This window comes from Rhinatrema bivittatum, chromosome 9, assembly GCF_901001135.1.
Source record: "Rhinatrema bivittatum chromosome 9, aRhiBiv1.1, whole genome shotgun sequence".
In the NCBI taxonomy this organism is placed as follows: domain Eukaryota; kingdom Metazoa; phylum Chordata; class Amphibia; order Gymnophiona; family Rhinatrematidae; genus Rhinatrema; species Rhinatrema bivittatum.
Genome location: NC_042623.1, coordinates 136,493,498 through 136,510,378, shown reverse-complemented (window position 1 = coordinate 136,510,378; position 16,881 = coordinate 136,493,498). Strand labels below are relative to the sequence as shown.

Below are 16,881 nucleotides of genomic sequence, written 5' to 3'. Positions count from 1 at the left end.
CTTGATGAGGGCTGGTGGATATAAATAATAAAGAATAATGGTGGAGAAGGAAAATGGAAACTAGAAAAAAATGTCTCTTCAGTGGTAGCTGCTGCCTTAGAGCAGGGTTAAATTTGGGTAGGTTATACCTTATTTATTTATAAAAAAGCTGTGGCCTGTATATTCCCTAGTGTGATGGTTTTAAAGATTTAAGTTAACATATTATGGTGGTTCGAAGGAATAAACCTTGGTTTGGAACAGGTGGTTTGGGACGTGGGTTGGGGGTGTTACTGGAGTGGGACGTGGGTTGGGGCTGTTACTGGAGTAGGAAGGAGAAGAGCTGCCGTGTGCCTGTGTTATGTAATGCCATCAGATTTTGTCACTGCCTTCATGGAAAAGGGAATGTTAAGGGACAGCAGCAAATTCTGAACCAAGAGCTGCTCGTGGTTGCCGGATCTCAGAGTCACCTGTGGGTGTCACTGCAGCCACCTGTGGTAAGAAACCAAACAAAGCCTGGGAAGAGGAGGAAGAAACAAGCAGGAAGAACGCAGGAGGGTCATTAACTCCTTTAGAAATGTAAATAACAAAAAAAAAAAAAAGAAGAAGCTGTAAAACTTCCGGCGCACAGTGGCGCAGAAGCTTGTGCTGTAGATCGGTGTTAGTTACGACGCAGTATGGTGAAGATCAGCTTCCAGCAGCCGCCAGCCGGGCTCAAGGCGGACAAAGAGGCCGGCGATGGGACCAACTCGGAGATCCTTCTGCCACAGGAGATTGCGGTGAGTGTCAGCGGCTCGGGCCGGGCAGGGCAGGGCGGCGGGAGCCCGGAGCCGGCCCAGTGAAGCAGCAGCAGCAGCAGCAGCAGCAGCAGCAGCAGGGTGTCTCTGGTTGCTGATCGCATACAGGGGCGAGGGCGGAGAGTAAGGTGCCCATCCCAAGGGCAAGGATCGGTCTGTGTCCTTGCTCCTCGAAGTGGGCTTAGATCAGCTTTTTTTTTTATTTTTTTTATTCTTTAGAAAGTATGTGGTCAATTTGTAAAACCGAGGCATAGACGAAGAGATGCCTTAGTCACGTCGACTTTGGATATGATGTGCTCATTTTTATTTTTGTTCTCTGCTGGTTGTTCTTTGTTTTAGTGGATTGGACTGTGGCGATCTTTGCAGTTGCGTTGCATTGTGTTAGATTTCCTATCTGCAAGACATCCGGAGTAGCTCACGTGTCTTGTAATTTTTTTTTAATTTGAGAATAGCTTTATTTTCATATCGCTCCCACCCCTGGCGGTCCCCGATATGTTTTGTTTTGTGAATACAGCAATAAACAATTTTGCATGCGTAGCAGGGCATGAAATGGACGTGTATGTTGGACAAAGAGAGGATTTTGCAGCTGGAAAAGGGGGGGTTGGTTGATTGATTGGGGCTCTTGATATTACGCTGAGCACATTGAGTCATTCTCGGTGCCCCTAGGTGGCCAAGTGTGCATAACACATCTGCCACCCTTGGCCTTCTCTGTATAGTTTTATTTGAAAGAGGGACCCCAGTGGTAAGGGACAGTAGTGGTAGGTGGAACACAGACCTGGGGGGGGGGGGTTGGGCAATTAGCATATCAAGCCTGGTTGGTAAGGAGAGGGAGCGACAGAAAAGGTAATGAATGGTCCAAGCCAGGGAGTGGACAGACAAATAGCAGCAAGAGAGGTTTTCTGTGCTTTTTCAGAGGTTCAGCTGGGAATCTTGATTGTTTCATTTAATATAAGGACACATGAGCATTGCTTACAAGGAATGAGTAGCATGGAAGCCCCAGTACAGTACCAGCATAAGATCCCAAGGTCAGTGTGCCAAACTGGAGAGATTAGTCCATGGATCAGGTACATGGGGCGGCCCGTGAAGTAGTCCTCCTCATTAGAAAGCAGGCTGAAATGATCTGGAAGAAGGTGATTGTGTCTTTCGTGCATGAATGCATGGAATAGATCAGCATGGTATACACTGGACAGCAGGTGTTTTCTGTTGCCACTTAATATTACCGTTTTCACCGCATGACATTAGAGCCTGTGATACAGTAAAGTCTGGGATGAAAATAAAGAAGAAGCGGATAGAGTCTCATGATAGGGAGAGGGAGAGAAAGATCAGAAGGCAAGGCATGTGACAGTAAGTGATCAGAATAAGATGCAAACAGAAGAGTCCGGAAAGACACAGAGAGGTGAGAGACCACATAGAAACGCAAACAGATGAGGAGCAGAAGGAACACGAGAGAGAGATCCAGATGTGGAGCAGCGAGGGGGTCGGATAGAGATGCAGACAGAGTGGCCAGGAACCTGAGAGAGATGCAGGCAGACGAGGAGCAGCATGGATGTAAATAAGATGGGGCAGAGGGCCGCCATGGGCCCAGAGATCGTGAACGACTGGACTGCAAGAACTGAGAACACTAGCTACAAAATTGAGAAGGCATGGGGGTAACTGCACAGAATGGCAGTTACTACACCAAACCGAAGGTATGGGGGTAACTGCACAAAACCGCAGTTGCTACCCTTAACAGAAAGCATGTGCCCTTGTGGACCCAGAGATCAAGGGCTTGAGGAACAGAAAAGTGAATCTGTTGGGGGTGACTGCGCAAACACACAATAGAATAAAGAAAGAGGCAGAAAGCCCCCTCCTGCACGGAAGGGATGAGAGTGGGATACCTCTAAGACGATTGTCTTCTTTAAAAAGAAAAATGCTGCGAGAGACATATTAACAGCTAAGTTTTATAAGCAGGATAATTCCTTCAATTTGTTTTAAGTTAGGAGCAAGGACACATAAAGGTATTAATAGTGAACTATGGCAGCATGTGGAATGGGGTTTTGGCAACAAGCCAGAAGCAGTAAAGCAAATAATCTGAATTTGCTTGTAGTGGTAATGCATTGTATGAGAAGGCGTTTAACAAAGTCCTGCATGAGAGGTTTCTAAGAAAACTAAAAATTCATAGGATAGGAGACAATATCCTTTTGTGGATTGCAAGTTGGTTAAAAGACAGGAATCAGAGAGTAGGATTAAATGGAAAAAGTAAACAAGTGGCGTGCCTCAGGGATCTGTACTTAAACATATATATTTATAAATGATCTGGAAAGGGGTACAACGAGTGAGGTGATCAAATTTGCGGATGACACAAAAATATGCAGAGTAGTTAAATCTGAAGCGGATTGTGATGAATTGCAGGAGGACCTTGTGAGACTGGAAGATTGGGCTTCCGGATAGCAGATGACATTTAATGTAGACAAGTACAAAGTGATGCATATAGGGAAAAATAACCCTTACTGCAGTTATATAATGTTAGGTTCTATCTTAGGATTTACCACCCAGGAAAGAGATCTAGGCGTCAAGTGGATAATACATTGAAATCGTCAGCCCAGTGGTGATGAAAAAAGCAAAAAGAATGTTAGGAATTATTAGGAAGGGAATGGAAAATAAAACAGAGGATGTCATAATGCCTCTGTATTGCTCCCTGGTGAGACCGCACCTTGAATACTGTGTGCAGTTCTGGTCATCAATTCTCAAAAATGATATAGCTGCACTGGAGAAAGTGCAGAGAAGGGCAACCAAAAATAAGGGGCATGGAAAGGCTGCCCTATGAGGAAAAGCTAAAGAAGTTAGGGCTGTTCAGTTTGGAGAAAAGACGACTGAGGGGGGGATATGATGGAAGTCTACAAAATCATGAAAGGACTTGAACAAGTTAATGTAAATCGGTTATTTACTCTCTCAGATAATAGAAGGACCAGAGGGCATGCCATGAAGTTAGCAAGTAGCTCATTTAAAACAAATTGAAGAAAATTCTTTTTCACTCAGCGCATAGCTAAGCTCTGGAATTTATTGCCAGCGGATGTGGTTACAGCAGTTAGTGTAACTGGGTTTAAAAAAGATTTGGATAAGTTCCTAGAGCATAAATCCATAAACTGCTTTGACAGTAATTAATAAGCAATAGTAGCTTGTGATCTATCTAATCTTTGGGTATTTGCCAGGTACTTGTGACTTGGCTTGGCCACTGTTGGAAACAGGATGCTGGGCTTGATGGACCCTTGGTCTGACCCAGTATGGCATATCTTATGCTCTTATGTTCCAAGAAAACGGATGGGCTCTCTAGCAATATAAAACAGCAGTTTTCTATAAAAGGATCTGACCAGTAGCAAATTCACCAGTTAGGGGTTGATGGAAGAATATGAGGAGAGCAGAAACCATGGGTTTTATAGGGAGGGAGAGAGGTTGTAGGTATATATATTGTGTAGTGGGGCAGTCTATTCACATCTTTACTAATTTGTACAGAACTGGCTTAGAAAGTACATTGGGACATGCTGTATGGATGCAAGAGTCAGAAACCAACTGCAGGGTAGCAAAATGGAGATGAAGTTGGAGGTAATTTGAGCAAGACATGTCAGGGACGGGTGAACAAGACAAAATCCTGGACTTTTTCAATTTAAGGGTTGGGATTCAGGTAGTGATGTCTGCAGATCATTGATGAACTGAAAGGTTTAAACAAAACCAATTAACAACTATTTAGGAGGTAACAAAAGCCAAGAGTCCCACATTCTTATAAACAGTTCATTGTAGGTATGCTAATGGTTGTTGGAGACACAGGAGGAGAGAAGGATAAGATTGGGAACATTTTCATGCAATAGGGAAATTGAATCTGCTTGTGAACTTAATGGAAAGCAGCAGTTGATATTCTACAGCCTTTGGGGTGATCAATCCATTTTGATTAGCTACTTTGAGGACACAAATTCTGCTTCTACCTAAGATAGGCAAAACAATTAAGTGGGGCTGATGGTTAACTTATTCAGGCAAATAATGGGGACACATTCTCACTGTAGAGTTAAGAAGTAAAAGATTATGCAAATCTGGAGTTAAGGTGGATGTGCAGTGGGGGATAACCGGTCATTTTCAGAGTTGGGGCTGCAAGTTGCCTACGTTGGGGGCATGGGAAATGCTGACACAATAATAAGCTGCAGGTAAACAAAAGGTAGACAGTCACTTCCCTCACATTTGGGCGTTCCGCTACAGCTGCCTCAGGTAATGGGGCTGGCACGTTTTAGGGTACATTACTTGCATTTTACAGCAAACTGTCAGGCACTGACACATGTACAGCTGCTTTATTGCAGGTGGCTGACATCTGAGGCAGAGGGGTGAGCTGTGAGGATCTCAGCAAATGCGATGGTGGCCTGGCAGTTTTCTTGGTATAGTAGCACTCATTAAAGTAGAAAGTTTATGGAAGGTCTAGGAGTAAATAAAACTGTCTATATGTGGGTTTCATATCCACCCATGGAGGGATCATTCTATTCTGATCATGGTTTTAGCCATTGGGCTATGTTGCAACTCCCAGAAAAACTGGGAGAAGTTTCAATAATTTGAAATCAAAGGGGTTTAAAAGAAAATACAATGAGATTATATATCTCTAAGATAATGTAAGGGCAATTATAAAATTCATACATAAGCAAGCAAAAAATTATATAAAAGTGCAAGCCTAAAAATAATTTCAGGAATAGCAACATAATAAATAGGAAAAGTTGGGTGTAGGGATATTCAATGCAGCTGGTGAATTAAGTTAGGCCGGTTTTAAAATCCAAGTCTTAATTGTTTTTCAAAAGATGCATAAAAGATCAGGGTTACAAAGCATTGCTATTCATGGCGTGGGATGCAAAAATTAATGCTCATTACAGCAGCCACTAGGGACATTCATCATAAAGCAAATAATGGAAGAAGCTTTCAAGGCCTGTAACAACCAGCATGTTGGGGGAAAAGGATGGAGATCCTGCTCGAGGTAGCATGAAATAGCTAGGAGCCGGAGCTGTTTGGAGCGGCATGCCTAATCATCTGCTCTGGGGCATTTATGAGGCTGTGAGGTTTACCCAGTGTTCCCTGAAATTTTGAAAGACTGTGTGTGCAAAAAATGTTCTTTCTGGGCAGCTTTTTGTAAGCCGAGTTCAAATTTGTGCCCTGCGAACCAGTAAACATAGAAACATAGAAACATAGAAATGACGGCAGAAGAAGACCAAACGGCCCATCCAGTCTGCCCAGCAAGCTTCACACATTTTTTTTCTCTCATACTTATCTGTTTCTCTTAGCTCTTGGTTCTATTTCCCTTCCACCCCCACCATTAATGTAGAAAGCAGTGATGGAGCTACATCCAAGTGAAATATCTAGCTTGATTAGTTAGAGGTAGTAGGGGTAGTAACCGCCGCAATAAGCAAGCTACACCCATGCTTATTTGTTTTACCCAGAATATGTTATTCAGCCCTTATTGGTTGTTTTTCTTCTCCCCTGCCGTTGAAGCAGGGAGCTATGCTGGATATGCTTGAAGTATCAGTTTATTCTTCTCCCATGCTGTTGAAGCAGAGAGCCATGCTGGATATGCATCGAAAGTGAAGTATCAGGCACATTTGGTTTGGGGTAGTAACCGCCGTAACAAGCCAGCTACTCCCCGCTTTGTGAGTGCGAACCCTTTTTTCTTCTCCCCTGCCGTTGAAGCAGAGAGCTCTGCTGGATGTGTGTAGTATCAGTTTTTCTTCTCCCCTGCCGTTGAAGCAGAGAACTATGCTGTATATGCATAGAAATTGAAGTATCAGGCTTATTTGGTTTGGGGTAGTAACCGCCGTAACAAGCCAGCTACTCCCCTCTTTGTGAGTGCAAATCCTTTATTCCACATTTCCTCTTGCTGTTGAAGCTAGAACGATGTTGGAGTCACAGTAAGCATGTGTACGTTTATTGAATAAGGGTATTGTCTCCAGGCAGTAGCCATCATTCTGGCGAGTCACCCACTCTTCATTGGCGGCCTCTTGACTTTATGGATCCACAGTGTTTATCCCACGCCCCTTTGAAGTCCTTCACAGTTCTGGTCTTCAACACATCCTCCGGAAGGGCATTCCAGGCATCCATCACCCTCTCCGTGAAGAAATACTTCCTGACATTGGTTCTGAATCTTCCTCCCTGGAGCTTCAAATCGTGACCCCTGGTTCTGCTGATTTTTTTCCTACGGAAAAGGTTTGTCGTTGTCTTTGGATCATTAAAACCTTTCAAGTATCTGAAAGTCTGTATCATATCACCTCTGCTCCTCCTTTCCTCCAGGGTGTACATATTTAGATTCTTCAATCTCTCCTCGTACGTCATCCGATGAAGATCCTCCACCTTCCTGGTCGCCCTTCTCTGTATAATAAAGTAATATCCTGATTTCTGGTGCGTGCTTTGTTTTGCTGTGTGTGCTTGTTTCACAATCCCTGTGCATGTGCACAGCTTTGAGGGAAGGATGGTTGTGCTATAAACATGGCCCAGCGCAGGCAGGAGATGTGTATTTGGGGGAAGACTAGGTAGATGTGTGCCTGTGATGATCCAGAAATAGAAAAAAAAAAGGAGGATGCATAGTAATACTATGATAGGCATGGAACAAGGTATTATGCCCAGTTCAGGAGCTGGAGGAGGAGGGTCCACTCTTTAAACCCAAGGATGGGACAGCATTTTCACGGTTCCAGTTCGAGAGAACGATACCAAGCTGCATTGAGCTAGCAAGCAGGGCCCCCCAAGGGTTATAGGATTTAATTTTTTAGGATTGGGCCACATCATTGGCCAAGGAATTGAGTATGGAAAATAGGCAATTGCAACAAATCAGATGCTGGAAAAAAGACAGGTTCAAAAGGCCTGTGAGGGGTGAGCAAAACTGGAAATTAAAAGGCACATTTTAAAACCCGCGTGCGGGTGTCAGTGTATGCACAGTTCCCGGCACACGCACACGGATGTGCCGATTTTATAATGTGCGTGCACGTTATAAAATTCGCTGCTCGCGCGCACACCCGCAACTGATTTTTTTTTATTGGTGCACGCGAGTGCCAACTCGCGCGCATAAAGGGGGGGAGGGAATTTTATAAGATACGCGCGATGATGCGATGGGCCCTTTCCCCCGTTCCTTCCCAGTCCGCTCCAGTAAAGGAGCGGACATGGGAGGGAACTTCCTAAACCCCCTAGCTAACCTGCCTCTCTTTTCCCTGATCCGCCCCTGTCCCTAAAACCCTGCTAGCTACCCTTTTTTTTTTTTGTTTGGCAACTTACCCGCTCTCCTCTGCAGCTCCTGCCTGCCCCTTTTTCAGTAACCCGTTCTTCGGCGCGTACCGGGAGATACGTGAGTGGCCACGGGTCTTTGAAAATCTCTGTGGCGCGGCCCGGCCACGTGCATATCTCCCGGTTTTAACTCGCGCCAGGTTTTTAAAATCGGGCCTTAATGTTTTATCTTAGATTAATTATCTTATTGTGGCAGAGCAAAGGACAGCTTTGAACCTTGGCCAAATAGAGGTTGTAGGTCAGGCCTTTTTACATTGGGCAAGGAAGAGAGTGTGGATGGGATCAGGTGGCAAAGGACTGAGCATGCCACAAGAAAAAGCAATAGTGAAATGGATGGGGTAGAGAGGAATAAATGAGGAAGAAGCTAATTCCCAGGCTTTTGCAGGTGGCTGGGATGCACCCTGAGCCTGATACTATCATCATACCAAGTCATTACCTCGAAATGTATCACAAAAAGCAATGAACTTGATAATAACAATAAAAAGAAGCATAGTTGCGATTAGAGCAAATATGGCTGAAAGTATTGATCGTGTGGTACCATATCATCCCTAGATTAGTATGGTCACAGGCCAAGAGCAAAAAAGGAAGGGAAAAAGTGAACAAAGAAGTAGGAAGTTATGTGAGGGAACTGGATGAAGCACAACTACAGCATGGGAAAATAACATCCTGTTGCGTAGGAGGTGGATCCTTGGGCTGAGGGTGGGGTTGACGCAATCCGTAGGCGAGGGCCTACGGGTCCCCACCGTCAGCAGGCGGAGTGGGCTGAAGCTGGAGGGTCTGGCGCTTCACCTATACCAGCCCACGTTCCCTTCGGGTGCCGGGGCCATCAGGACATAGGCGGGCCTCAAGGTTAAGTACAGGTAGGAGATGGTTCAGCCCAGAGACAGCAGCCAGCAGGTGGCGTGGCCTATCCCAGACGGGAAGTGGAACAGGAACTCAAGCACCAAAGGACAAGAAGGAACTGAAGGTGCCTGAGCAAAGGAAGGCTGAAGTCTTAATAGTCTGTGTCCAGAGGATAGGGACAGAGGCGTCACTGTCAAGCTTAAATGGAAGCTGGTGGCACTTGGGAGATGTAGCAAGCAACGTGGAACTCGACTCAAGAAAGTCTAAGGTGAAGTCGTTCGTAGCAATGGTCAAGGCACGGAGAAGGCAGACGAAGTCAGGCGTAGCGGAGGTCAGGCATAGCAGAGGTCAGGCGTAGCAGAGGTCAGAACTAGGTAGTCGATCCAGTAGACAGCGAGACGAACACAAGGAACAGGAACTAGGAATCACAGGAACAAGACAAGCACAAGGCAACTTGAACTTGGAAACCGGAACAGGAGACCAAGGTGACCTGTTGCAAAGGCAACGCTGAGGAGTGCTGCCTGAACTTTTATATGTTGAGGGAACTGACGTCAACACTGGATCTGCGGCCAGGTTCCCACCGCGGGCCCTTCAAAGGTTTCACTGGTGCGCACCTAGGGAGGGGTGTGGAGCTGGCGGCGTCTCTCCGCGAACCCCGTGGAGAGGCCCGACAGATGGAGGCATCCTGGCTGGAGGTCCCGGGAAGCAGAGCAGGGCCGGAGGTGCTGGTGGAAGTCTGAGGTTGGGACTGGCGGCCCACTGCCGCCAGCGGCGAGGAGCTGGAGCCTGAAGCTTGTGTGGAGAGGTGAGAGGACCGCACCGCGGGGCTGCCGCGGGCCGTGAGCGTAACACATCCCCACATGAAAGTTTATTTAAGAGGGATGGGAACCCCATAACAGAAAGAGCTTTGGACATTTTCAATTTAGATAGTCAGATGGCAAATGAAACTTACAAAAAAAAAAAAAAAATCCTAGAGAGGGATGGGGGTTCCTATGATTTTATTGATCTTTATTGTTGTTTTATATTGATATTTGTGTTTTCATCCTTTGAAATGACTGTAAACTGATGTGACGGTAATTCCGAACAACGGTATATAAAAGCCCAGCAAAATAAATAAATAAATAAATAGTAAGGTGTTACCTGTGCTTTCTGTGACAGCAGCTCCTCAGCCAAAAAGGAAGACTAAAATGTGGGCGCTCAGGTAGCATTAGATAGGGGGGGCACCTGGGCTTGATGGGTGTTAGCATTTAGTACATTACAAAACAGCCCTAAGTAGGAACACACAATATGAGGCAAGAATAAATAACCCAGACCGGGATCCAGTGCAGGCCGAGATCTGGCTGGCCTGGGGAGGTGATGGAATAATAAATGGTGCGGGCAGCGCAGTATGGCTGTCCCATCCCAGAACATCTTGCACAGTACAGCTCGATGAGGAGATAAGACGTGGATCTAAATAATAAATAAATAAGGATGGCGAAGCTGATATTGATAACAAAAGAAAAGTCTCCTTTGCGGCGAGTGCCGCATCGGCACAGGTAGGGGGGGTTTTGGTTAGGTGAGACTTTAGTTTCTTGAAAGCTGTGGCCCATATCTTCCACTGTCTTTGGTTCTCTTGTAAGATCAGAGTTAATGTGGTAGGTCCTGCTGAATGAATAAACTTTGGGTTTTGAACAGATGCCCCTTTGCTTGTTGGGGAGGGAAAGCGGGTGGGGGTAGTTAGAGTGGGGAGGACAAGTGATGTGGTCTGCCTTTAAGTCGTCATGGCCCCCCCTCCCCAGGTGGCCAAGGGTTGATAACACAGCCGCAGCAGTGAGGGACAGTGGTAGGTGGAACACAGTCCAAGGGAGGGGAGGGAGGAAGTGCAAATGGCATAGCAAGCCGGGTTGGTTTTTGACGCACGTCCACAATCTCTTATGCTATAAGGGGATTACTGCGTCCAAAACGTGCATCCAACCACCCGAGAAGCTAATAGTGCTCATCACATGCAAATGCATGTTGATGAGGCTATTAGCTATTCTCTCCGATTCAAAAAATAATGTGCGCCCGATGTGTATATTTTTGCACTCAGAAATTAACGCCTGCCCAGAGCAGGCGTCAATTTCTGAGCAGCCCAAAAAGTATACAGAAAAGCAGAAAATACTGCTTTTCTGTACTTCCTGCGACTTAATATCATGGCGACATTAAATGGGAGGAACAAAAAGGAGGACAACAGTTTAAAAAAAAAAAAAAAAAAAAAGCCGGCGGTCAGGTTAGGGAAAGGGACGCGTCCGTTTTCCTATCCCGCCGACAGCCACCTCTCCTGGGACCCGCCGCCCAGGAGGCGCTAGGGGCGCACACTTTCCCCCCTAGCGCCTCCTTTCTACCGTGGCAGCCGATTTAAATATTAAATCGGGCGCCCCCGGAGAGGTCGATCGGCGCACGTTGGGAGAGCGGGCGCTCAATCATAAGCGCCGTTCTCCCCCCTCCGTTGTTGCTTCGGCCTGCAGGTGAGGGTGTGGGCAGACAAACAGCAGCAAGAGAGAGGAAAGGAGGGAGCAGAGGTTTTACCCCTACTGCCACACCCACAGCTCCGGTTTACTAGTCAGGAACCAGTCAGTAGTGCGGGGGCTAGGGGTAGGGTTCTTGTCACAGCTAAAGGGAAGCAGCTCACCAGCGATAAAGGAAGATGAAACTGGGGGCGCTCAGGTGCCATTAGATAGCAGGCACGTGGCCTGGTGATGGGCCTTAGCATTTACTACATTGCAAACGGCTCCCAAGTAGGAAAACACGATATCAGGCAAGAATAAATAAGCCAGGCTGGAATCTGGCACAGGCCGAAATCTGGCTGGCCTGAGGAGTCGGTAGAATAATAAATAATAAACAGTAGGCACAGCACGGCTGTCCCATCACCAAACATCTTGCACGTACGGCTTGATGAGGTGTGGTGGATATAAATAATAAGGAATAATGGTGGAGAAGGAAAATGGAGTCATTTCTGTCTAGTCTCTTCGTCAGTGGCTGCTGCCTTAGAGCAGGATTAAGTCTGGGTAGGTTGTACCTTATTTATTTGTAGTTTATAAAAAGGCTCTGGCCTGTATATTCCACAGTGTGATGGTTTTAAAGATTAAAGTTGATATATTGTGTACGTTTGAAGGAATAAATCTTGGTTTGGAACAGGTGTCTGTGTTTATTTGGGACGTGAGTTGGGGCTGTTACTGGCGTAGGAAGGACAAGAAGTGCCGTGTGCCTGTGTTATGTAATGCCATCAGATTTTGTCACTGCCTTCTTGGAAAGGGAATGTTAAGGGACAGCAAATTCTGAACCAAGAGCTGCTTGTGGTTGCCGGATATCAGAGTCACCTGTGGGTGTCACTGGTGGTAAGAAACCCAAACAAAGCCTAGGGAGAGATGGAAGAAACAAGCAGGAAGAATGTGGGGGTGGGGGGGGGGGGGGGGGCGGGGTGTCATTAACTTTAGAAATGTAAAAAGAAAAAAAAGAAGAAGCTGTAAAACTTCCGGCGCACAGTGGCGCAGAAGCTTGTGCTGTAGATCGGTGTTAGTTACGACGCAGTATGGTGAAGATCAGCTTCCAGCAGCCGCCAGCCGGGCTCAAGGCAGACAAAGAGGCCGGCGATGGGACCAACTCGGAGATCCTTCTGCCACAGGAGATTGCGGTGAGTGTCAGCGGCTCGGGCCGGGCAGGGCAGGGCGGCGGGAGCCCGGAGCCGGCCCAGGGAAGCAGCAGCAGCAGCAGCAGCAGCAGCAGCAGGGTGTCTCTGGTTGCTGATCGCATACAGGGGCGAGGGCGGAGAGTAAGGTGCCCATCCCAAGGGCAAGGATCGGTCTGTGTCCTTGAACCTTGAGTTGGACTTAGATCGGCCTTTTTTTTGTAGTATTTAGAAATTATGTGGTCATTTTGTAAAACCAAGGCATAGATGGAAGAGAGATGCCTCTGTTTTTTTTCCTTTGCTGATCAATTTTTGTTTTAGCAGATTGGACTGTCCAGATCTTTGCAGTTGCATTACGATTGTGTTAGATTTCCTATATTCACTTATTTATTTATCGAGTTTTATATACCGTCATTCGGTTTCACCATCACAACGGTTTACAAGTTTCGTTGGGTAAGATGTTAAGAGGTTAGGATGGGGATTAACATCGTATTCATATTGGTTAACACGTTTTCGATGGATAAAGTGTTAGAAAGTTAGTAGATGCATTGACGTACATAGAGCGTTCATTTATACATACAGGGGTAGATTTTATAAATGTATGCGTGGGCGTACTTTTGTTCGTGCACCAGGCATGAACAAAAGGACGCTGGATTTTATAAGATATGCGCATCTTATAAAATCTGGGGTCGGCGTGCGCAAGGGGGTGCACATTTGTGCAACCTGTGCACGCCGAGCCCAGCGCACGCTGCCTGTTCCCTCCAAGGCCACTCCGAAATCGGAACGGCCTTGGAGGGAACTTTCCTTCCGCCTCCCCTCACCTTCCCCTCCCTTCCCCTCCCTTCCCCTACCTAACCCACCCCCCCGGCCCTATCTAAACGCCCCCCCTACCTTTGTTGGCAGATTTACGCCTGTGGAAAGCAGGCGTAAATCTGCGCGCGCCAGCAGGCTGCTGGCGCGCCATCACCCGACCCGGGGACTTGTCCGGAGGCCTCGACCACGCCCCTGGGCCGGCGCCACGCCCCCGGGCCTGCCCCCGAAGCGCCGCGTCACTCGCGGCCCGCCCCCGAAACGCCGCGTCACTCGCGGCACGCCCCCCGACACGCCCCCGACACGCCCCTCCATGCAAGCCTCGGGACTTACGCGTGTCCCGGGTCTTCTGCGTGCCGCCGAGCCTATGCAAAATAGGCTTGGCGCGCGCATGGGGGGTTTGGGGTAGGTTTTCGGGGGGTACGCGTGTATCGTACGCACATACCCCTTTGAAAATCTACCCCACAGCGTTCATTTACAGCGTTATTAAGATTGAGGGGGATATTCTTAAGTGGCAAGGGGAACATGGTGGGGTTCTGAATGAAGGTTAATAGGGCGGGGGTGAGGAGGTTTCAGTCCAGATTTGTGTTATATTTTGGGGAGGGTGTATTTGAGTCATTGGGTGTTTTGGTAGACTTTGGTGAACATCCAGGTTTTAAGTTCCTTTTTGAAGGTTTTTAGGTTTGGTTGAGTTCTTAGTTCCATTGGGAGGGTGTTCCAGAGTTTGGGGCTGCCGAGGGATATGGCTCTTTCACCGGTTGAGGTTAGTTGTTTGGAGTGCGTAGGTGGGATTTTCAGAAGGCCTTTGTTGGTTGAGCGGAGGTTTCGTTGAGGTGTGTATATTTTTATTGATTTATTTAACCAGTTAGTTTGTTCTTTGTATATTGTTTTGTGCAGTAGTATCAGAATTTTGTAATCTATTCGATGTTTTATTGGGAGCCAATGTAGAGCTATGAGAATTGGCGTGATATGTTCGTGCTTTTTTGTTCCTGTGAGGATTCTGGCAGCAGTGTTTTGTAAGATTTGTACTGGGCAGATGGTGGAGAGTGGTAGTCCAAATAATAGGGAGTTACAATAATCCATATAAACAATGTATTTATTTATAAAAAAAAAATTAAATTATTTATTTATTTATTTGAGAATGGCTTTATTTTCGTATCGCACTTCTGGAGGTCCCCGATATGTTATATTTTGTGAATACAGCAATAATAATTTTGCTTGCTGAACAGGGCATGAAATGGACGTATATGTTGGACAAAGAGGACTTTCCAGACGGAGAGGAGAGGGGGGTTGGTTGATTGAGGCTCTGAGCACATTGTGATGCCTCCATTAGTGGTAAGAATGGAAGGAGCTCTGTTTTGGTATAAGGGGCTGCTGGGAGGCTGTGTTTAAATGCCAGGAAGGGCATGGATTTCATTTCAGATGATTCGGTAATAATCAAGAATGCTGAAATACTCTTGAGAAAAGCATCAGGAGATGACACTGGAGAGGCCACCAATCATGGCCAGCAGAGCGTAGCATTTTCTTTTTGTACTGAAGGAAATAAAATATCCAAAGAGAAAATGGATATTCTGCAAACCTTAGATATACAGGAAAGAAGATACTATCCTTCAGTTTCTTTAAAAATTTAAATCCCAATCAACCGTTCCCACCCATTCACTTATATGGAAGGAAACCTAGGTTGACTCATATTCAGTTGCCCAATCTCAACTAATTAGTATTTAATGTGCCTTTAGTTTTAGAAATGTTCCTCAGGTTTTATTTTTAAACCCTCATTATTTATTTTTAACTATCATTTCCTCAATAGTAGCAGTAGTGGATAATAGATCCATCTATTCTTTGTATCTATGAATTGTTTTCCATTTTCTCAGGGTTATCCTTATGGCTAATAATAATTCTATGCCAGTAATTTTGCCAGCGTTGCACTTTCATTTGCTTTGCTCATTATATATGCTTGCAAACATCATAGTCTGAATATTTCATCTGTAATGTGAAGGTTTTTTCCCATTTCAGAACTTTTGCTTGCCTGGAGGGTGCATGGAACAGCCTCCTGCAGGCTTGCATTTGTCAGCAGACAATACTAGGCCTGTGCCTAAGGCAGCAACAATCTGGGGACAGCAGGCTGGCTGAAGGTTTGCTGCTTTCCAGCTGTGCTGAATGTCACTCAGCCCAGCTTCTGCTTCCTGGTCCAGCGCCTCCCCTTCCCGTCAGGATGCAAGCAACAGGAAGGGATGGGGTTGAACTTGGAGTAGACATAGCAGAAGGAAGTTTCGCTACTCTGCTTCCTAATCTAGCCCCTTTCCTCCTGTCATTGAGATACAGAAGGGGAGGGGATGAGCCTGAAGTATACACAGCGGAGAGGTTAGAGGATGAGGAGGGAGGCTGAGAGATTAGAGGGGTTCAGCTGGGGTGGGGGGCATATGTCTGTGTATGAGACAGATGGGAAAAGGTGGAGGGGGCAGAGTGTGTGTGTGTGAGAGAGAGAAGAGATTGATGCTGGGTGTATATGTACATGTCAGACTGGGTGGGAGGTTAGAGAGGGGATGCAAGGGACTGCATCTTATCTCCTCCCCCTCTGCCCTTGTTTGATTCAGATCCTCTTTTACTTGATCTCAGTCTATCTCCCTGATCCTGAAGCCTCCCTTCTTTCTTACCTCTCCCCTCTCTCTAGATCCTGTAACCCAAATTCCTCCTCCTCCTTTCTTCCCTTTCTTGATCTAACAGCCTCCTCCCTCTCCTTCCTCTTCTCTCATGCCAGATTATTGAACCCCATCTTTCATATCTCTCTGTCTCTCTATCCCTCTTCTCTCCCCCCCCCAGTCTTTCTTCCCCCCCCCCCCATCCTCACTTCATTTATGGTCCTCCTCCTCCCTTTCTCTCCCCATCCCTGGTCCTCTCACGCTCTCCTTCTCCTCCTTCTCCTCCTCTGAGACCTCATACCTGTACTTTGCAAAACCAATATAAAGAAAATAAATTGTACAGACACAAGCAAGGTTGGAAAACAGCTTTATTTTTAATTTGTAAAATGAAAGATTCTTTCTGTATATTTAATGCCAATCTTGGACCTTTTGGGAAAGTAGGAAAGATTGTTGGATCCTTTGTAATACAGAGTGTTGGTTTCACAGCTTCTGCATGCAGTGTGCTTCACGGTTGTCACATACTGGAACGTGAATTTTTGGCTCGATTATTGGTGTAAGCAATTGAGAGAGATTGCTGATATGAGAAACTGAGATCTGGGTTAATTGGGAAAAGATTTAATTATGACTTCCATCAGTTTGTGACCTCTGGATAAGTCTCCATAAATAAATGTCTTTAGGCATTTGCAAAATTCTTTCATTTCAGATTCTAATCTAAGGTCCACTGGTAGGCTGTTCCACAAAATGGCCCCAGCAAATGAAAATGTCCTTGATTTTACCACTTTCATTTATGTAAGATCATGTCATTTTATTCTTTAGAATAGTTCCTATGATTTTTCCCAGCACTGTCGTTGGGCTCACCAGTATATAATTTGCCGGATCAGCCCTGAAGTTGTTCTTA

General features: G+C 46.1%; 1 protein-coding gene across 2 annotated transcripts in view; it reads left to right on the top strand.

The window, feature by feature from the left end:
- Positions 1–477: 477 nt before the first annotated feature.
- ITM2C (integral membrane protein 2C) overlaps positions 478–16,881 on the top strand; it is a 119,055-nt gene continuing 102,651 nt past the window's right edge. The window contains exon 1 of one of the 2 annotated variants that reach the window (XM_029615615.1): positions 478–755. In XM_029615615.1, coding sequence (XP_029471475.1) covers positions 654–755 — 102 coding nt within the window. In that variant the 5' untranslated portion in view covers positions 478–653. Of the gene's footprint in view, positions 756–12,371; positions 12,541–16,881 lie in introns of those variants that run through there. The other variant, XM_029615614.1, reaches the window with a different exon arrangement.